Genomic DNA, 22,666 nt, shown 5'->3' on the forward strand with positions numbered 1-22,666 from the left:
CCCTCATGAGAACGTGGTGGGCCAGGAGCCCATAAATGTTCCTGAATGAGTCGGTGGGTGGTGAACGCCAAGAGGGCTTCCGGCTGGGTGGGGGGGAGCTGCCGAGTGAGGAAACACGGCGGTTGATGTGCCTCCTGTCTCTCACTGACTGGGCGGGTGGGGCGGGGGTACCGGAAGGGGGCGAGGGAAGAGGAACCTGGAGAGCAGGAACTCCGCTAAGACTGCGAGAAGGGGCGGGGCTACAAGGCGCGTCGCGGCGGGACTACAATGGCGGGAAGGGGCGGGGTTACGAGGCGCGCCGGGGGCGGGGAGGGGGCCCCGAGCGGCATCTAGCTGCCCGCGCACTGGCCGGAGTGGCTGACGGATACCTCAGAGCGCCCTGCGCCCCACCCAGAACCTAGCGCGCCGGCGCCCGGCTTGCACGCGGCAAGGCACTGCGGCGGCGGCGGCGGCGGCGGCGGAGCCGGCTGGGAGGGCGGCGAGAGGCTGTGGCCCGGGCAGCCGAGGCTTACGCAGCGTGTCACCCAGGGCGCCTACGAGCTCCTGGTGCTTCTGCTCGGCTTCGTGGGACTGCTGGGCGTCGGCAGAAGCCTGCTGGTGCTCGTCCTCTACCTCAAGTTCCCGCGGCTCCGCAGCCCCGCCCGCCTCTTCCTGCTTCACGTTGGCCTCGGCAACCTGCTACCCTCCGTCCTCCGGGCCGCGCTAGCTTTCGCGTTCCGCCCGAGGGGCGGCGTGGTGGGGGGCGCCACGAACTGCGTGTGGGACGGCTTCAGCAACAGCCTGTGGGGTGAGTGGCCGGGGTAGACCTCCCGCTCCTGCGGCCTCCTGCCTCCGGCCCCGCCCCCTCCCGCTCCTGGACCCCAACCTCGTGGCGGTGCTCCCCTGACTTCACCTCCCCCTACCTCTGTTCTTCTGATCTCACCTCCTCCCTTGTGACCTCGCCTCCCCCCGATCTCACCCGCTTCCGCCCACCTCTGCACCTTCCCCGCCGACCTCTTCTCCTCCAGCACTCGCTGATCTCCCTCCCTCCCTGTGCTCACCAGGCCCCACGCCAACCCAAACCCCAGCCTGTCTGCAGCCCCATCTCCCTTGTGCCCACCTCCTCCATACCCCTTTCCGGCCATTGTGCAGCTCATCTTGCTTCTCTGCTTTCATCTCCTAATTTAGTTCAACAGGGCACGAGACAATGGCTTTTACACTTTGAGGAAAGATATGAGGGCTGTGGAGTTAAGAGATTCAAGGAAAAAAGTGTTTGATTTGTGAAAGTTGGAGAGGGTGATGAGGAAAGATCTAATTCCTATATTACTTCCCTAAAGTGAGAGGTAGAAACCTAACGTAGTAGTAATGTGTAAATTTTTTGAAAAATTTGCCCATTAGCAGTTGTAAACCTTTGACTGCTTCCTAGGAATTGAGATCGTTTTATTCAGGTCCTCAGAATGCAAATTGGCATGTGCCCTATTAGCTATTTTTACTATAATTTCCTCCTTATAGTTTCCAGCACACCAAAATCTAAGGTGAGTTTGCAGATGGCCCAGAGAATCCCAACTCAGATGAACAAATAATTAGCTGTGCAGCCAGTAGATTTCATTAAAGTAGAATTTGATTGTGAATACAATACTCTTAACCCATATGGAAGATTTAAGTCTCACTGAGACTTGACATTTTGAAGGGTGAACCACCCAGTGTGTCATTGAAGATGTGATTTTTCTAAGATTAGGAAAGTATCCTTTTGTGTGTGCTCCAGAATTTCATTTGTACAAAGATTTGAAATAGAAATGTATATTTCTCAGGTCTTAAATTTCCTTTTAAAAAAAAAGAATCCTGAAATCCATTGATAATTTATTACTGCCTTTATCTTGGCAGGTTTATGAGAATAAAATCTTTGTAGTGTTATCAAAAGTATTTTCTTATTCACCAACCTTCTATGTGGTGACAAATCCAAATATTATATTTGTTATGATTCCTTTTTTTATATTTTGAGGGAAACAAGAAAATGCAATAGAGATCATAATTTTATTTATTTGATTGTCTCAATGATTCTAATATTCTAATACTACCTACCCCTTCCCCAATAACCCCTTATCTGAGAACTTCATTTATACAAAGATTTGAAACTTGGGAGGGGGTTGTAGGTGTGTGAAGGTGGTGACATAGATCACACTATAGATTACACTCTTTGTATTAATTTAAAATACCTAACAGGCAATGTTTCAGGCAGGGCTAAGCTTTAAAGAGGGCAGTTCAAGCCAAGCCCTAAAGTGGCATCGGTAGCAGAAATTGGGTCACAGACATTAAAGTTCTTATCTTTAAAAAGTGTTTTTTCTGTGCTGGGAAATTCAGCTTCTATCCTGACTCGGTGCCTGGGAATTTGAAAACAGGGGTATATTGAGTTTTTTATTAGTACCAGCATCCCCCTTCTTCCTCATCCCTTCTATCTTGTGGCCCCACCCTGCTGTGTCTCCTTGTCTCTTCCATCCTTTTTCCTCCCTCATCATCCCTGCTTAGGTCTCACCCCAGTCAGAAGGGATTTTCTAAGACTGCTAGAAATGTTCACCACACAGTATTTTGCCTGACTACTGCTCTTTCTCTGGGCATTTCTTTAGTGCTTTCAACAATGACTTTAACCTGTTTTTAAGTTAGAGGTGGAAACTCTGGGGCAAGAGGTTCTGAGTCTTGTTTAAGCCCTGGGAGACAAGTCAATAGTGGGTTATGGTGGAGCTGAAAAAGTTCTTAGCAAAGATTAAGAATTTCTTTGCCTGGGGTAAATTCCAAAGACTGTGCTTCTAGGTAAGAGTTAAAGATGAAAAGAGGGAGGGTGCTTCCCTCATTGTTATCCCTGAGCAAGAACTAACCAACCATGGAGCACTGAAGGGGCAGAACATTTTAAAATACCAAAAGTGGCTGCTTGCTCCAGAGGCTTCTGGAGAGGCTGCCTTATCAAGTGGAAAGACCACTGGTCTGATGGTGTGAGAGTGGGTCCCACTCTTGATCCTGTGGCTACCCATCATGTGGAGTTTCCCAGTCACTTAATTTCTCCAGCCATCAGTTTTCTCATCTTTTTTACGGGGTAGTTGAGCTAAATGTGTTAAGGTTGTCCTGTCCTGCTTTGTATTACAAGGACTCCTTTGATACCTATAGGTTAGAAGGTGCCTGGTTTTAGCACTTATAGCTTATATCCTCTCCCTTACTCCCAACCCTCAGCTGTATCCCCTTCTAAACTGAGAATAAGTACATACTATGGTTACACTTCTTCACATACCCTCATGGGTTCTGTCTTCCTCTGCACGCCCTGCTGGAAGAAAGCAGAATAAGTAACTCAAACATACTCACATACTTATGTGAGTAGGCCTGGCAGCCACTTCATTCTGTGCTCAGTTTCTTGTTTCTGAGGGAATGTTGAAAGCAAGTGGAATCCCTGATATTCTTGAGGCAGAGGCTTTGACTAGACAGGACTATTAAGATTGCCATCTCAAACTGAGCAGTCAGTTCAGTGAATTAGTCAATTTAATCTAAGTTCCAATTGAACAGCTTGTTTTACAGATGTCTAGGATAATTAGTCATCTTAGCCTAGGCGGACCCAATATGCACTGATCAGTAAGTATAGTGGTAGGAAAAAATCAGAGCTCAAGAAACTCACTCTTACTGTGCAATGATGAATGACAGAAAGGCCACCTAGCATGTGTGTGTAATGCTATAGCCTAAAGACTTCCAGGTGAGTATGCCTTTCAACCCTTTGGCTGTTGCACCTCTGGCCATACCTACCACCACACAGGTGTTCTGCACATGGAGTATAATCAGGATGATGCTGGACAGGAGAGACTTCCTTCACTACCACCTCCTACCCCTTCAAAAACAAGAACAACAAGCAACATGTTAATCTTGGCAGAGGGTGTTTGGACAGCCCTTTATCTTGGAAGACAGAGATTCAGGGTCTCAGAGCTAGAGTCTCGCAAAATGCAAGTCACCCTATGTTGACTTGGGTTTTAGAAATAGGTGTTATTTTATGTTAAGATATTTTAACATATGGACCCAGGACTTTTTTAACTTATACCTAAAAAACACACCTGTGCGTATGTACATTCATAGAAGGATTTCTTATAAAAATATTTTCCCTTCAGTAGACCAATTCTTTCATATACCTAAATATTTTAAAATGCTAGTTGTATTATTGAATTAACCCTTTTTTAATAATCTGAATAGCTAATTCAGTTGAAATAGTCTCATGTTGCTCCCATAAGAGTCAAGTGGTAGGTGGGACATGGAAAAATCTTCTGTTCATCTGTCCTAGAAGCATCCACAGACTGTATTGCCACAGAAGTATGCATAATCATGACAGTGTGCACATTGAATGTAGTCTGTTTCCATAAACACAGTGGAGCCACATGTTACTTGCAATTTAATCTCGCAGTTGTATATCATTCAGATATTTAAAAGCAAAAATTATAGAATTGTATTATGTTAATTCTTCTTTATTTTTGTGGGATGTTATTTTATCCATTCTTCATTGTTGAATTACATGATTTGGAGGAGTCTGTACCTTTTGTTCATTTTCAGGAAATTAGAAAAGATGTGAGAAAGCATTTAATGACTTGCTTTAGTAGAGGCTCATGTCCTAAAAATAAGTTGGGCTCCATTGGATTGTAATTGCTGTTGCATGAAATTACTTTTCTCTTAATATTGTTTACAATTGTATTCTTTCTTGAATTTTCTTCTTTCAGAGAAGAGTTCCAGTCACAAATGCATATGTGATACATTTTGACATTCACTGCTAAGATGAAATGCAGAAGTGAACACGACACACTCATTCTCGTATTCTCAGATATGATTAGATGTACTTTATCATGTTTTTATGCTACTGACCTATAAGAAAAAAATACTAAAAAAGGGTAGCAGTTAAACACCTAGGACCTGCAACTTCAGTACGTCTGGGATGATCTGGAATATCACAAGGAGAGATTTTATTACAGCATATTCACACCTTATCTGAGCCCTCAGCCTATGTTCATACACATTTCCTTCATTAGAAGTTGTCACCAGACACTTTACCTCCCAGGATGGACAACAGGCTCCCAACAGAGTTTGATGTGGTTGTAATAGGGACAGGTTTGCCTGAATCCATCCTCGCAGCTGCATGTTCCAGAAGTGGTCAGAGGGTTCTGCATCTTGATTCAAGAAGTTACTACGGAGGAAACTGGGCTAGTTTCAGCTTTTCAGGATTGCTCTCCTGGTTGAAGGAATATCAACAAAACAGTGACATTGGGGAAGAAAGTACTGCTGCATGGCAAGACATGATCCATGAAACAGAAGAAGGCATCACTCTTCGCAAGAAGGATGAAACCATTCAACACACAGAAGTTTTTTGTTATGCCAGTCAGGATATGGATGGCAATATTGAAGAGACTGATGATCTGCAGAAAAATCATTCCTGGGTAGCATCTAGTACCCTCATTAAACCTCTGGATTCTGCGTGCTTGTCTGAAGAAATGCACTCATTATATGTTTCTAGCTATGAAGTGCCTGCAAAAGGGACTCCAGAAAACAATGGAGAAGTAACTGCTATAGCAGAAACCTTGGTGAAAGAAGAATATTGTGGATATAAAACTTATAAACACAGAGTTTCAGATGGTGCTAAAGACGAAATCAAACCTATATTGGAAGACAACAGTGATCCACCAAAGAGAAACAGGATTACTTACTCTCAAATAGTTGAAGAAGGCAGGAGGTTTAATATTGATTTGGTATCAAAGCTGCTTTATTCCCAAGGACTGTTAATTGATCTTTTAATCAAATCAAATGTTAGTCGTTATGCAGAATTTAAAAATGTCACTAGGATTCTTGCATTTCGAGAAGGAAAAGTAGAGCAGGTGCCTTGCTCCAGAGCAGATGTCTTTAATAGCAAAGAGCTCACTATGGTTGAAAAGAGGATGCTAATGAAATTTCTTACATTTTGTTTAGACTACGAACAACATCCTGATGAATACCAAGCTTTCACACAATGCTCATTTTCAGAGTACTTAAAAACCAAAAAATTAACCCCCAGCCTCCAACATTTTGTACTACACTCAATTGCAATGATGTCAGAGTCATCTTGCACAACAATAGAAGGCCTTAAAGCAACAAAAAACTTTCTTCAGTGTCTTGGAAAGTTTGGCAACACTCCCTTTTTATTTCCCTTGTACGGCCAAGGAGAAATTCCCCAGTGTTTCTGCAGGATGTGTGCAGTTTTTGGTGGAATATATTGTCTTCGCCATAAAGTACAATGCCTTGTAGTTGACAAAGAATCTGGAAGATGTAAAGCAATTATAGATCACCTTGGTCAAAGAATAAATGCTAAATATTTCATTGTGGAGGATAGTTACCTTTCTGAGGAAACATGCTCAAATGTGCAGTACGAACAGATCTCCAGGGCAGTGCTCATTACGGATCAGTCTATACTAAAGACAGATTCAGATCAGCAGATTTCCATTTTGATAGTACCTCCAGTGGAACCAGGAGCATGTGCTGTTCGAGTCACTGAATTGTGTTCTTCAACCATGACGTGCATGAAAGACACCTGTCTGGTACATCTGACCTGTTCATCTTCCAAAACAGCAAGAGAAGACTTAGAATCAGTGGTGAAGAAATTATTCACCCCATATGCTGAAACAGAAATAGACAAGGAGGAACTTGCAAAGCCAAGACTCTTGTGGGCTCTTTATTTTAACATGAGAGATTCCTCAGGAGTCAGCAGAAGCTCATATAATGGCTTACCTTCCAATGTTTATGTCTGCACTGGGCCTGACTGTGGACTAGGAAATGAACACGCAGTCAAGCAAGCTGAAACACTCTTCAAGGAGATCTTTCCAAGTGAAGAATTCTGCCCCCCACCTCCAAATCCAGAAGACGTTTTCTTTGATGGTGATGATAAGCAACCAGAGTCTCTTGGAGCCAATACTATAATAATAGCCCAACTAGAATCCTCTGAGGGAAGCAAAAACCTAGAAAGCTCAGAGAAGCACCTTCAAAATTAGAAAAAAGCAAACTGGAAATGCTACTTTGGGCCTTCATCCAGTATCAGAATATTCTCATTTAAAGGACAGTTTCCTATATGAGTAATTAGAAGTGGTTATTTGATGAATGGCATGCAGATGTTGTCTATAATTCTCTTTGTGACTTTCAGTTATTGGATGTATTTGTTAACCTATCAATAATTGATTTATTGGTTATTGGACTTCTTTTTGTTTCAGAATGGGCTCCATGAGCCAGAATCTTAAACAGGGTTAGCTTTATTTTAGTACTGGGTATATATGTGAGGGTTCCATATTAGCCATGGTGCTTAAAGGAAGATGGTATTGTATCTGCTGATCTTCAGATTTTATTGTCTACAGAACAATAACATCTAAGGAATATTTTAATTACTTTTGTAGCTATTACAGTTGCTACCACCTCTGAATAGTGAAACACACACAGAGGAAATTATGTGGGTCTTTTCTTTATAATATAAAGATAATATATTAAGTATGATCCTTTATTTGTGAAGGTGATGTCTACAATACATCTTGCAGTTTAATTCTCCTACTTGACCCTTGTAACCAATGAGGCAGTGATGCCACCACAGTCTTATACATTGTAAAAAGAGTCAGAGTTCATTTAGTCGTTGAAGAGCTCATTCTTGGGAGGTTCAGTCCAAAGAAAATCTAGGGGAAAAGATTAGTTCTGGTTTAATATTTCAGAAAATTTCTGAAGAGCACTGCTCTGGCACCTAAAAGAAAAGAACTTCTAAGTAACTCAGGCTAAAGAAAAAATAAATTGCTCCAGGAAAAGATATTACAGAATGCTTGTTCTGAAATTGCTAAGGAGAAACTGAGTGAAGCATTTTTAACCTATTACAGATGGTTTTTAAAATCCATCTGTAAATAGATTTCCCAAGGTTTCTCAGTGAAAGTGAAGCATACCATCTTGTTGACTCCACCACTTTAATTAGTAACACTACAATTGATAGGAGTGAATCAAAGGAGGGTTACCATGTCCCTTTGGTTGTGTCCCACCCCACAAATAATGAGGTAAATGCCTTCGTAATCAACTCCTGCCTCTTAGCTGTTATCTAGAGGATAGAAAACATTTTTTTCCAGAACTACCAGAAGTCATAAAACTGGTTATACTCTAGCAGCAGAAGCTTGTGGAGCTGTCAGAAGAAATAAACTTCCTTCTCTTTAGGTCACTGTTTCCATTCCTCAGACAGAGAATGATAATCCTATAGGAAGGATTTAGGAAGGGATAGGAAAGGATATAGGAAGCCCTTTTAATTACAGTTTTTGTCCTGGAACAGAGCATTTGCTATGTGCTAGGCACTTATTGTGCTCTCTAATTACAGTTTCTCAACAACCCTGTGAGGCAGATATTATTGAATACATTTTCAAAGAGGAAGTAAAGACTTAACAATTCTCTCTGAGTCTGGTTTGTGGAAGAGCCAACACTGGAATCCAGTCTTTCATGATTTCAAAATCTTTCCACTGATGTTAACTGTTAGAAGAGTGTAGGTACTGTAGGAGAAGGAAAAGATGCTCATGAAAACGAGTCTAGCGTTGCTAGTGAATCAAAGTAGACAGACATCTTTTGGCTTATTGAGTCAGAGAAATATGAAAATAAAGATTAATTAAAAATAAATATGGCTTAGAGCTATGGATCTCATTGAAGCAGAATTTGTCTAAAGGTTTAACAAAATCATACTTTTTAATGTGTCTTTTGATTATTGTGTTATAAAAAGTAATGTTACCAGGCCAAAATATGCTTTGAATAGTCTTTTGTTGATCTTCTATATGTGAGGAAAATGAAACAAGAAAGATTTAAGTAATTTTCAGCCTACTGAAGTAGAGAAGTCATTAATTGGTATTAATATGTATGTTTTGAATCTAGCAGATCTATTATTGGGTGGATTCTAAGGCTTAAACTTATCAAAACAACTGAAATAGACCTAAAAATTAGTTATTAAAATGTAAGAGAATTTAAGATGTTAAGTGAAATGGAGGTGAAGGTAATCCAGACCTATTGAAAAAATTTTAATTTCTGTATCATGAATATTTTTATTCATAAGAATTTGAGAAGGGCAACGAGAAGTTGCAAAAAATGATAGAACCAAAGATAATGGAAACAGGAAAATGTTAGATTAGGTAAAATAAGGGTTTTAAAAACTAAGAAAATGAATATATTGGTTTCCTACTTGAATGCAAATAAATTGGAAATGAAAAAAGTTATTACCAATAAAAAGCATTTTAAAAATTAGAGGATATTATAACCTAGTATAATTTTCTGACAAGTTGGAATTTTACCCTTATGGGCTTATTGGTGAACTTTTTCAAATGTTCAAAATATAAATAATATCTGTGTATCAAAAGATGATATAATATTTACAGTCTGAGGTTAATATTGCCTCAATGCTAGGAGTCAAACATTTTGAAAAGGGTCTCATTCTGAACAAATGCAGAATATTAGCAAATGATACACAACATAAAAATAATTATTTACTGTGACTCAGGATTATAAGGTTAGTGTTCAACAGAATAACCATTAAATCAATATCAACAGAACAAAATAGTAAAAATGCAAAGGACTAACTACAGGTAACTTTAAAAATGTTAATAAAATTCATCATTTTTTATTTAATTATATCTGGTAATGATTTTTTTGGTTTCTCATTGTGATAATTACTAAAAACCAAGAACTAACATTATTCCTATTAGGAAAACATATAGGAAACATTTCTCAAGCAGAAATTAAATAATCTTGGCACTACTTTTATTTATATATGGTTGAAAAAGCTTGTCATTGTAATAAATCATTAATAAGCATTCATAAATGAGAAAGATAAGGAAAGAAAGCACAAATATTTTCTATTGACATGACTTTTAAACTAGTGAAACCTGTAGTATCATAAACAGGCTGACAATAAAAGACTAATTCAGGAAGTTGCAGGATGTATAACTTTAAAGCTAATTTTATTTCTTGGGCTTCCCTGGTGGAGCAGTGGTTAGGAGTGCGCCTGCCAATATAGGGGTCACGGGTTCGTGCCCCGGTCCGGGAGGATCCCACGTGCCGCGGAGCGGCTGGGCCCGTGAGCCATGGATGCTGGGCCTGCGCGTCTGGAGCCTGTGCTCTGCAGTGGGAAAGGCCACGACAGTGAGAGGCCCGCGTACCGCAATAAATAAATAAATAAATAAGTTTAATCTTATTTCTAGATTCAAACAGTGACAAACTACAACTTAAAGTGTTTGGGTATTAACATATACAAGCCATTTAAAGAAAGTTATACAACTATATTGAGGTAAGAAAGATGCTTATATAGAAGCAGGTTACAGGAGCTGCATCCTAGTATAATGAAAAGGAAGTAAATAGGAAATCTGAAAACCAAAATTAGAGTCCTCACTTTACTACTTACAAGTTGTGTAATCTTGGGAAAATCATGCCTACTTTCCATTTCACCATCTATAAAATAGAAATAATGCTTTGCAGAATTATTATGAGGATTAAATTAATGTAAAAGAAATTATGTCCAAAGGACTGGCAATAGGGTGAAGTTAGTATGTAGATATACTACACTTCCACTTAACGTTCCAACTGGATGCTTTATATAATTTGACAGAATTGTGATAAATAATTTAGGAAAATAAGCAAGTATATACCTTTTTAACTTGGGAAAAAAAGGGAGTTTTGCACTTCAGATCGTTAAAACATGCTGTTAAGCATCTTTTCTAAATACACTATGGTATTGAGTAGAAAGTTTAAGACTAATAAACCAATTGGAAAGAAATATATAATAACTGCTTGTGGAAAGATTAGCTGGATGTAAGTATAAAAAAAGAAATTAGATCCACTTCACACATAACAGTTTGTTCCAGATTAAAATCTTCAATATAAAGGTAAAAATAAAAAGACTACAATTCTCATCCCAGTAATTTTGCAAAGGAAACTTTATGGCAAAGAAAAATGGTGACAAGATAGATGAGATCAACGAAGAAAAATGAAAAATGTATACTAAATAGGAAGAAGACAAGAAATGGGGTATAAGCCACTTGCATTACACAAGGATAAAGTACTCAATATTTTTTAAAAGGTAAGTGCAAATCCATAGGACTTTGTGCTCTTTACTAGGCAAGTTTATGAAAGAATTGAGTTGAAACAAGAAGATAGAAATAAAATGGTATTCAGATTTACTAATATTAAAAATGCAAACTAGAGCAACTTTGACTTAGTTCATGCAATTATATTAGCAAAAATATTTTAATTGCATGTATCCTCATACCAGTAGCATTATTATATTAATGTAGTTTTTTTGAAGAACTATTTAGAAGAATATAAGAACTCTATAACCAATCTGTCTTTTGATAGCTCTAACTCACTCTGAGTAGCATATGCCCAGGAAAATATTTTAAAAGAAAAAAAAGTCTATTTGTATAAAGATATTTCTAGTGATTGCATTCATTTGAGTTTTAAAAAAAGCCCAGTAATTGGAAACTGGATAAGTAAATTTTCATGTATTGCTATTGCTATCATAGACTGTTATATAGCCATTAAATAGTATTGATATATGTAAAACCATATGGGAAAATGTTTAAATGAGACTTGAAAGTGCTAAAACATAAATTATTGTATTTACTGATTGTGTAAAAATTTAGATCTATACATTGGAAAGAATCCGAAGAGAACATTGTAATTAGTTTAACATTAAGAGGTTCTTTTTTCTATAAAATACTGATGTATGAAATAAAAGATTAATTGGTAAAATGGTTTACTGAATTGGTGAGAAAATTATTGATTTCTAAACTTCTAAATTTCTCCTTTAAATTAAAAAATATAAGTGTTAGTGTCAAAAGATAATCTCCAAAAACGGACAGAAAGTTTTCCGACTCTTGGTGGGAAGGAATTCTTGGTCAAGATGGATTTTGCATCTTTTCTCAGTTGCCCAACATTAAGAAATAAGGTATATTGTGACGCTAGGTAGATAGATAGATAGATAGATAATTTTTTAAATGGGAATCTCAGAGCCAGAGGTAGAAATAATAGAAATGATACTAATGCATTCCAGGACATCAGCATGAAGACATTATATACTAAAGTATGGCCCCTAATCCAAGAACATACTTCATTTTGGAGTCTTGGAGGCCAGGGAAATGAAGGTTGGGTTTGGATTGGTAGAAGTGGCCAAGCCTGGGTCTGAGGAGTGCTTTCAGGGAGACCGGTGTTAAGGACAGATCTCAGGGGACTGAGGATGCTGGCAGACCCTTTCTTGTTAGTCTGAGACATCCAAATCAAGGTGATTTAATTCAACAAACATCAGTTGAACATCAACTGTGGGTTATGAATTTGAATTATTCTAGGGATTAGAAATAGAAATATAAATGACAGATCCTCTAGAGGATGTATGTTTTGTTTTATCTTTATGGGAACTTAAGGTGTTTTCTATCCATCATACTCCACATCATAACCACCTCCTTTCACCCGCACTCCCCCCCGCACCAAAACAAAGAAAAGAAAAAAGAGAAATCTGATTTGTGGTGCATGGCATTCCTTTAAAGGAATACCAAGACCTTTTATTATGCAGTTGCAAACAAGTAGCTTAATAAAAGGTAGATCAGCTAATACTTTCTGAAATCTATTTCAGCTAACATTCCGTTAATTAAGAAGTTTCTGACAATCAGAAGCTTTCTGTCTTGCCTGTGGGAAGGAGTGAAGAGAAGGTACAAGAGATTGGGTCCCAGAAGCCCAAAGCATTGAGGGCTCAGAGAATAAAAGTATAAAGAAATCAAAATGAGAGAAGCAGATCATAAAGTTTCAAAACAAAAAATTCTAATTAGGATTAGATTAGGTTTACCTACCTTTGTCTTGGCAGGACAGATAGAAGTCATGCTTTTATTGCGTTGAGGTAGTTGCTTCCTCTTTGAAGATTTATACATTTTTATTTCAGTATTTTTACTCTCATAAAGAGGCATTGTTTCCAGTATAGTTCTTACCCTTTTAACCAACAACCAAATATATTCACATTTATAAAGCAGGGGACACAATACCTCCAGCTGTATGTAAGCCATGAACAAAGATGCTGAGTGATTCAACTGAAAGAATTTGACTCTTAACATGAATATTTTGACAGCAGTTCTGCTACAGCATTTGTAGGATTTTTTCTCCTGACAACTACATTTTTTTTATATGAACCTCAAGACAACTACATAAGGTAAGAAAGGGCAGGTATTTATATTCATTTTACAGATAAGACTTGGAGAAATTAAGTGATTTGCCTGGACTCTCTCCTAGTAAGTATTCAGATTCATTAATTAGAATTGAAATGTAACTTCTGCCTTACCTTCATCTCAAGATGATTATTTATTGCATGTAAGAGTGCACAGCACATAAATCACTATTTTAAAAGTGGTTGCTTCTAGAATTTGAGAGTACTTTTTTTTCAATAAATAAATCATCCTATAAATTAAAATTTGTATAGTTCAAGTGGGCTGACTAGAATTGCAAGGAGAAGGGAGTTTAAGCTCACACCTGAAATCAAACTTCCTCCTGGTTTTTATGTCAAGAGCTTCATTTCTATAATACAGTATTTTTATTAGTTCCTGTTGATATCCTATAATTTTGACATTTGCTTGTTGCTAAATATATATTTAACCCTTAATACACTCTGAACAGCATGAATAAAGGTATAGACATCATCAGAGGAAAAGGAATGACTTTGGATTCAGAGGTGCAGGGTTGACAAAGTATAGTAGGAAGATAAATACCTTTTTGTAGTTCAATCAGAAGGAAAACATATTTAGGCATTTTATAAGTTTTAAAGAAAAGGGAATCCTAGGGGATACCAGTGCAGTAGGATTAAGGCCAACTCTTTTGATTATAGGTCATATAATTAAAGCCCTTGAGCACCCAGTTCCTGTTTGAGACTTTTATTTGTTCATTTATTCATCTCATATTTAAAAATAACAGAAATATTATGAATCAGTATGGGTAAGTTAATTTTACTTCATGATAAGTTAATTTCATTTATATGTGTAATTTATAGTTAAAGTTTTTGTACCAATTTCGGTATTCTTATTGCCCATTATAAAGAAGAAATTTGGGGGAATGGACTGCTGAGGAAGAGCAGGGAATCTTGTTTTTAGGCAATTAACAGTTGTTAAGTTCCTAAATGATTTAAGTGAATTATTAAAGAGAAATGAGCTGTATGTCCTTCTGTTCCTTTAACAATTCCATTTTATGACTGCATATAACATTATTTGTAGTGCCCTCTGTTGCTGAAACATAAATACCAACCAGGTGTTTACTAAAAGGAAAAAGCAAAAGACGAGAACTGCACTGGAAATAGTTTTTCATGAGATTGTAATCTCCTTTAAAACAAAGTCTGTGTGTGCTGTACCTCTGTATTCCCTACAGTGTCTTGCACTTCATAGGCATCCAGAAAAAGATTTGCTAAATGGAAGACGAACTAGCAGTTTCCAGCACCCTTCTTCTTCCTTCTAGGTTCCAACCGACGAACAGAGTACAGAGGAACAATCTGGGAAAATGTATCAAAATTATAGTGCTGGGTCTTTGTATTATTAGTACAGGTAATTAGTTTTAGGGTAAACCTATGTGAGTGAATGAAACTACTTAAAAGGAACATTTAAATCTATGAAATGTTTCATCTAATCATTTTACCAATTTTCTCCCATCAAGGCAGTGGTTCTCAAACTAGGGTGATTTTGCCCTTCAGGGAACATTTGACGATGTCTGGAGACATTTTTGGTTGTTAAAACTGGGAATGGGCTGCTGCTGGCATCTAGTGGGTGGAGGGCAGGAGTTCTGCTAAACATCCTATGATGCGCAAGACAGCCTCCCCACAAGAAGGAATTATCCAGCCCAAAATGTCCATAGTGCCAAGTTGGAGAAGCTGTATTAGAGTAAAAGTTATGAATATTTATAATGAATCTGCTTTCTTTTATGCTCCGCACTTTTACCTTTCTTCCTCAACATCTTCTGACTCCCTCAGTGCTTCTTCAACAGGGTCACTGTTGGTAGAAACTGCTGTCTGCTGCTTCCTTACATAACACCTCCCCACTCCTTTATCTCCTTTCCCTCACAAATTAACAATGGCTTCCTTCTGAAGGTTTATGATAAACTGCAAAACAAAATTCAGAGATTTAGTGAATATTTCTCATCCTGCCCCAATTGTCAGGTACAGCCTAGAGATTTTGTGGGGTTTTAAAAAAAAACATGCATCTTATTCAGAAATAGAATAACTCTGCAGTTATAGAAATGAAACTATGATATTTTTCTATTGTTTTGTTTTAGTGTTTTTTTGTCATGTTCTCTTACTATCTTTTTAGGTATCTTTCTATACACTGCAAACTACCTCAAAATCAATGTAAAAATATTTTGACATACTTTTTTTTGGAGGGGTATTATTTACTTGACAAGCTATGGGCAAATTAATCAAATTACATGTATATGACAATATCCTATGAGTTTCAGAGAAGCCAATACAAGACTAAATAAACCATCCATAATTGAATTATATTCACATTTACACTCACTAATTGTTCACCAAGCAATGAAATAGTGCAGTAGCTTGACATTTTATAGACGGGGATTAACTAGAAAATACCTATAAAATGGAATGAGTAAAGAAATGAGTCAGTATTCTTAATGTAGATAAGAATCTTAAGTAGATTACTCGCAAAGTGAAACATAGGATTCGATACAATGCAACATTTATTGAGCACTGTGCCTCAGTTTCTGTGCTAGAGTCTGGGAATACAGAGAATAATTGTATGTAACACTGAGCATTTACTGTATGCCAAACACTGTTCTGAGTGCTTGCTGTACACTGTTCTGAGTGCTTGCTGTATTTACCTTATTTAATCCTCATAACAGCCCAATTGGGTAGGTGCACTTATTATGCCCATTTTGCAGATGGGGAAACTGCAAAGAAAAACTTGACCAAGATAACACAGCAGGTATATGGTAGAACCAGCCTTCAAACCCAGGCAGTCTGACTATATAACCCACGTGCTATGATTGCAGTGTGGTGTAGTTTCTTCAGAGAGATGTCATATTAATTCCAGGAACAAGTAATTACTTATGTGCCAGGAACTGTCCTGATTTCTTTATATATATATATAATATATATATATATATATATATATGTGTATATATGATCTCAATTTTTAAAATAACCCTGTGAGGTAGGTATTAATGTTTCCATGTGTAGATGAGAAATAAGACTCAGTAACTTTCCCAAAGTTATAAAATTGGTAAGTAGTAGAACTCCCAATCCACTGGAGCTGACATTGATGCACAATTAACCACTATATTAACCAGGCTATGAACATTTTTGTGATATAGGTATAAATAAACTTTAATGGATGCACAGAGAAGTTACTTTAAGTCTGGCTAGGGAAATCTGGGAAGCCTTCATGAAAGAAAAGACCTGGGTCCTGACTGTTGAAATGAATTTCTACAGACTGATATGAAGAACAACATTCCATATACGGACAACAGCAGAAACAGAGGTATGGTGTCATCCAGGACAACTCTCTGATGGCTAGATCATAGAGTGCACTGAACTAGAGTGGAGAGGTGGGGCATGTGGGAAAGTGTCCAGGGTATCAGTGTCATAAAGACCATGAGACTTCTATTCAGTGTATAGTGAGGAGCTGTTGAAGGTTTTTCTAGATCAGGCTTATGTTTAAAAAGGTTAGTCTGGTGTAGTGAGGAGGGAGGCCGGAAAGAAGGTGCAGAGACTGGATGCAAATGAGAATGGTAATGAGAAAATGAGTGGTAATGAGAAAAAATATGATAAGGCTTGGGTGGGCTGGGAGATGGAAATGAAACAGGCAGAGAAAAATTTGGAGATAGAAACCTAGAAAATGACTGGATGTTATGGATAAGGTAGAGAAAGGAATTGAAAATGATTAAAACTTCACCTTACATACTTGAATGAGTGTAATAGGTTTTAACCAAGATTGGGAACAGGTTTTGAAGAAAAGCAAATGGGTTTGGTTCTGGTCATACAAGGTGATCAGGAGATGGTTCTGGAAGGTCTCAGAGGGTTGTATGCTAAAGAGTTTTGACTTTGTCCTAGTGTAGCCCCACTTAATGTATTCAACAAGGAAATGGGTTGTATTTGGATGTATAACCCTGGTGTCTGCGTGGAGGACAAATCCAAGAGAGGCAAGAATGTAGAAAGGAGGCCAGACAGAAGGCTTTTAAAATGGTTTGTCAAGAAATGATGAGGGTCTGAATTGGGACAATAGTACTTAGGACAAAGGAAAGATTTGAGAACTACTGAGGAGATTAAATCAGCTGAGTTAGTGATTGATTGAATGTGAGTGCCACAAGAAAGGAAAAGAAATCAGGAAACAACAGAGAAAGAGCTAGTAGATAGAGACCTGTTATGAATGCAAATATGGTACCCTGCCCATTTTGATGCAGTAACTGACCCCCTGGATTGTCCTGGATTAGGAAAATTTCCTTCTAGGATTCCTAGATATACACTCTTTTTTTCCTCCTGGGGTTGTTAAGCCTCAAGGATATAAATCAGAGGTTGCCAGTACCTTAATTACCAGAGAGTCTGTCTGAAATTTAGGCCAAATAGAGAGCAACCAAACCAGTGATGGGAGGAGAGAGACACAGCCCTGGTGACATATTTCAGGTCCCTAACTTATGTGGCTCTCATTATATTTCTACTGGCAATACAAAACTGGCATAGAAATAGGACATGAGGTAGGAGAGGGGTTATAGAAACCAAGGGGAATTTCAAAAAGAGCCTGTTCTAAACTGTTGATATTGGAAATGTTTTCACAATTGATTGATTTATCAATTGATGAAATTATAGAGCAATGGTTTTAAACTGAAGAGTTCTTATGATTCCAATGGGAATGTCTTTAAAGTACAGATTACCAGGTCCCACTCCTGCATTCTGGGTCAGGGGGTATACAGAGGGCAATTGCATTTCATTGTTGCATGGGTGGTGTGTTGTCATGCATCATGTCATAAGTAAGAAGTAATAAAGCAAGTATTTCATGGTATGGTAGTTGGTATTTAGCTTATCTTCTGGTGGGTATTTTAGAGAGTTGTACTGAAAGCATTAAAATTTTATACAACTTCTCACTTAACAATTTTATTGCCAAGAATTTATCCTAAGGAGGTAATCATGGATGTTTGTAAATATATAGCTAATGAATTGTAATATCCGTGGCTAGCACTTATTATTAAATGTGTACAATATTCCAGGTACTGTTATAACTGCTTTATGCATATTAATTAACTCAGTCTTCACCCCTACTCTGCAAGGTAGTTAGATAATATACTATTACCCCATTTTACAGTTAAATAAATTAATGCACCAGTAGATTAACTTTTTCAAGGTCACATAAAAGTGGAGGATATGGAACCTGAACTTAGCGCCCTATGTTATACTTAGTGTTTCTCTTCATAGCACTGTTAGAAGAGTGAAAAATTGCAAATAATCCAAAGATCCAGTGTGACATCTGAGGGAGCACATGTTCCAGAAATCAACATACCACTGAACAAACCATTCAGGACCCAGACCCTGGAAACATGCTTTACCTCCTCCTGACCCCCCAAAAGATGATCAGAACAAATCCTGTCATACCTCACATCCCTGCTGAAGTCAGTCTTTGCCAAAAGGGAAAGCTCTTCATCAGCCATGACTGCACTCTCTTGATATGGTGCAGTCCTGAGCTGCACCATATTATTTATTTCTTGATAAATTATTATTATTTCTTGATATGGTGCAGTCCTAAGCTCCCACCATGTGTGCTCAGAGCCTCCTCTCACAAGCAGTAAACTCTCCTATATCTTCAACATCTTCTCAACATTTTCTCTACCTCCTTTCTTTCCCTTAACCCTGGCTGCCCCCAAGGACTCTATTTCCCACCTCCAGGCAGAAGCTGTTTTTTTTCAGATGGTGAGCTGAAGTTTCAGCAACAGACCATGAGAGAAACTGAAATAGAGTTTAGCACTCACAGTCCTGGAGGAAGGACATGGCACCCCGCAAGGGGTCACACAGGGAGGTAAAGGCAGAGTGCAGAAAAAAGGAGGCAGGACCTGGGATGCATTATGGTCCATGGGTTGAGTGCTTTGGTGTTGGTGGACTAAAGATGGATTGGTCAATTCAAGCCAAAAATAACAGGGTTTCTTTAAGTTCCACAGGGGCTTATCTAAGGGGTACATAGCAGGAAGGCCCTGGGAAGCAGGTGATAGTCAGGGCTGTTGGGAGTCACATCAGGAACTTATGTTTGCTTGTGACTCTGCGGGCTGCTATCAGGGGCATGTGCTTGAATGAGGGGTTAGTGTAAAGTCCTCCAGGCCTCTTGGCCAAATAAAATAGATGTTGAGGCAGTAATACCATGGAGTAGCTTAGCTAAACTCTCAATACACTGCATATACCCCAGAACCACGTAGTTGAGTAAATGCCCCATTGAGTATCACTGCTGCTTCCAAAGCATTACTCCCTCCTTTTCCTGTAAAACTCTTTGCTCCATCAACACTCACCCCACAGTGAGGTCACAAACTTGAACTCATGCTATCACAAGATGTGCAGGGCATATAGAGCTTATATGGCTCTTGCCTGTCTCATTTGCAGTCTTCTTTCTCCCTCCTGGATAATTCACATCAGTTTACAGTCTAGCCACTACCTCCAGTTGTCCCTTGACTCATGGTTGTCCCTTTCTAGTCTTTGTTTAAAGAGTCTATCTTCTGACTGTCTGCTACTTGCTACCTCCATATCCCCAATGAAATTTTTTGTTTTGTAAATTATTTAAAAGCTTTTAAATATAGAAAAGTGCAAAGGATAATATAATACATATTTATGTACCACCCAAAGTGAGCAGAGGTTAATATTTCTATATTTATTGTAATCTATCTTTAAAGAATTGAAATATTACAGATAAAATTCACATCTATGTATTTCTTCTCTCTAGTCCATTCTACCTCTTCCCTTCCAGAGGTCACTGCAGACATGAATTTAATGTGAATCCAAGCAATGCTTCGACCCTTTTGCTCATGATATATTTACCCATTTCCCCCTTTTGATGGATGTTGGGTTAGTTCCTATAATATGATAAACAATGCCTCAAAGTATATCCTCGTATATATCTCTTCCTATCCAATGTACAAGAGTTTCTCTAGGGCTGTGCTGTCCAATATGGTAACAACCAGCCACATGCCTCTTGGGCACTAGATATGTAACTAGTCTACATTGAGATGTAAAATGCACACTGTATTTTAAAGACTGAGTATCAAAAGAATTATATAAAATATTTCACTCATAATTTTATGTTTATTATAAGTTGAAATAATATTTTAAAGATGTTAGGTTAAATAAAATATATTATTAAAATTAATCTATCTGTTTCTTTTTACCTTTTAAAGTGTGTCTACTAGAAAAATTTAAATAACATATATGGCTCACATTACATTCCTACTGAACGGTACTATTCTAGAGTATATAAGTAAACCTAGAATTCTTGGGCCTGGTAAATGCTGGATAAGTTTTCAGATTGATTTTTTCAGTATCCTCAGTCTCACTCTTTTATATAAAGCCCTTCCATTTCCCCCAGTCTTGGTGATCTTTCCCCTCTCTGAGCTCCTACAGCACTTAGGCTTGTATGTCTCATTTGATAGTTCAAATACAAATTTTGTATTTTTGTTTGTCTTTTTATGTTGCCTTTTCCCTTTTACATCTGGGATCCCTGTATCTTGGGACTTTGCTTCCCCAGCACTAAGCTCAGGGCCCTACATGTTAGAGCCACTTAAATACTTCAGGAAGGTTTAGAGAGTCCTGTCATCGTCTACTTTTAAGTTGTGATTTGTCCTGGATCAGTTTTATCTTATTTACCTAGAATATGCCTTAAGTCTCTTGTGCATCCAGGCTTCACTTTGCTCTCCATAATATGAGAAAATTCCTTAGGAAGTAACATTAGTCTTCAGGCTGATGAAACTGCTGATATCTCCCCAACAAGCTCCTCACTTCCTAGTGGGTTCTGGAGTTTGGATAACTAGGCCAGGGAGAACCTCACATGTACAAGGCCAATAAAGCTCCCTATTCAAATGACACCACCTGCAGACATTTTCTGACATGCTACATCTGGTTCAATAAAACATGGCATTACGATAGCTAATTGGAATATAGGAAGCAGCAGAATTGCAAAAGTCAAGGGAATAGGTAGAGAAGAATAAAACTAGAAATGAGTAAAATATTATAAATATTAGATCTGTCGATATAAACTTGACAAGGTTCCCCTTCCTCAGAGCTGGAGCTTTGTGCATGACATAGCCTTTGGTGTCCCTGTGGAATACTGTTTTGTGAAATGTTAATTCAAAGGAATAGTTATGTTCAGTTTCTCTTAGGTGGGGGCAATTTACAAATTGCCCTGAGCAGCAGATAGGAATAAAGGCAAGCAAATTTTAGAGCCCAGAAAGACACTACTGGGAAGCTAAGGGATGTGGGAGTGTTGATGTAGAAAGATAGCTAAAGAATAAGAGACTGCAAACATAAAAGGCATGATAACAGCAGTTGAAGGGTATGTGCTATTTCCCTGCCTGGGGTGATCCTCAGTTATATCTGAAAAAGCGTACATTATACTGGTCTCTCTGCTGTGGGCATGAGCCATATCTCATTATTCCCTATTTCTTAAAGATGTAGAAGAATTCTTAGGATGAAATATACCTGATAATAATAGTAAATGAATCAAAAGACAGGTAAGCAAAAAAATATAAGAAAAGAAGAATGCTGGAGAGAGTGTGGAGAAAAGGGAACCCTCTTGAACTGTTGGTGGGAATGTAAATTGATACAGCCACTACGGAGAACAGTATGGAGGTTCCCTAAAAAACTAAAAATAGAACTAGCATGCGACGCAGCAATCCCACTACTGGGCGTATACCCTGAGAAAACCATAATTAAAAAAGAGTCATGTACCACAATGTTCGTTGCAGCTCTATTTACAATAGCCAGGACGTGGAAGCAACCTAAGTGTCTGACAGATGAATGGATAAAGAAGATGTGGCACATATATACAATAGAATATTACTCAGCCATAAAAAGAAATGGAATTGAGTTATTTGTAGTGAGGTAGATGGACCTAGAGTCTGTCATACACAGTGAAGTAAGTCAGAAAGAGAAAAACAAATACCGTATGCTAACACATATATATGGAATCTAAAAAAAAAAAATGGTCATGAAGAACCTAGGGGCAGGACGGGAATAAAGATGCAGACCTACTAGAGAATGGACTTGAGGACACAGGGAGGAGGAAGGGTAAGCTGGGACAAAGTGAGAGAGTGGCATGTACATATACACACTACCAAATGTAAAACCGATAACTAGTGGGAAGCAGCCACATAGCACAGGGAGATCAGCTCGGTGCCTTGTGACCACCTAGAAGGGTGGGATAGGGAGGGTGGGAGGGAGGGAGATGCAAGAGGGAAGAGATATGGAGATATATGTATATGTATAGCTGATTCACTTTGTTATAAAGCAGAAACTAACATACCATTGTAAAGCAATTATACTCCAATAAAGATGTTAAAAAAAAAAAAAAGAAAACTTTAAACTGCTGAAACCATATGATACATGTGAAAATCTTCTCATTGAAGAGAATCGTTCCATAGAACACTAAAGTCTGTGGAT

At 38.3% G+C, this 22,666-nt stretch overlaps 2 protein-coding genes across 2 annotated transcripts; both read left to right on the plus strand.

Annotated features, from left to right (window-relative positions):
- Window positions 1-35: 35 nt before the first annotated feature.
- On the plus strand, window positions 36-4,830 carry OPN3 (opsin 3). The gene is made up of 3 exons (XM_089911110.1): window positions 36-293; window positions 334-787; window positions 4,719-4,830. Exons 1-3 carry the CDS (start codon window positions 36-38, stop codon window positions 4,757-4,759), a joined length of 753 nt encoding a protein of 250 aa, XP_089767236.1. The 3' UTR covers window positions 4,760-4,830.
- On the plus strand, window positions 802-11,763 carry CHML (CHM like Rab escort protein). Its single transcript, XM_030761764.2, has one exon. It carries the CDS (start codon window positions 5,055-5,057, stop codon window positions 7,008-7,010), a length of 1,956 nt encoding a protein of 651 aa, XP_030617624.1. The 5' UTR covers window positions 802-5,054; the 3' UTR covers window positions 7,011-11,763.
- The last annotated feature ends 10,903 nt before the right edge of the window (window positions 11,764-22,666 follow it).

The sequence above is a fragment of the Delphinapterus leucas genome, chromosome 1 (assembly GCF_059928025.1).
Source record: "Delphinapterus leucas isolate spDelLeu-1000000601 "Yukka" chromosome 1, BTC_Dleu_Yukka2, whole genome shotgun sequence".
Lineage (NCBI taxonomy): Eukaryota > Metazoa > Chordata > Mammalia > Artiodactyla > Monodontidae > Delphinapterus > Delphinapterus leucas.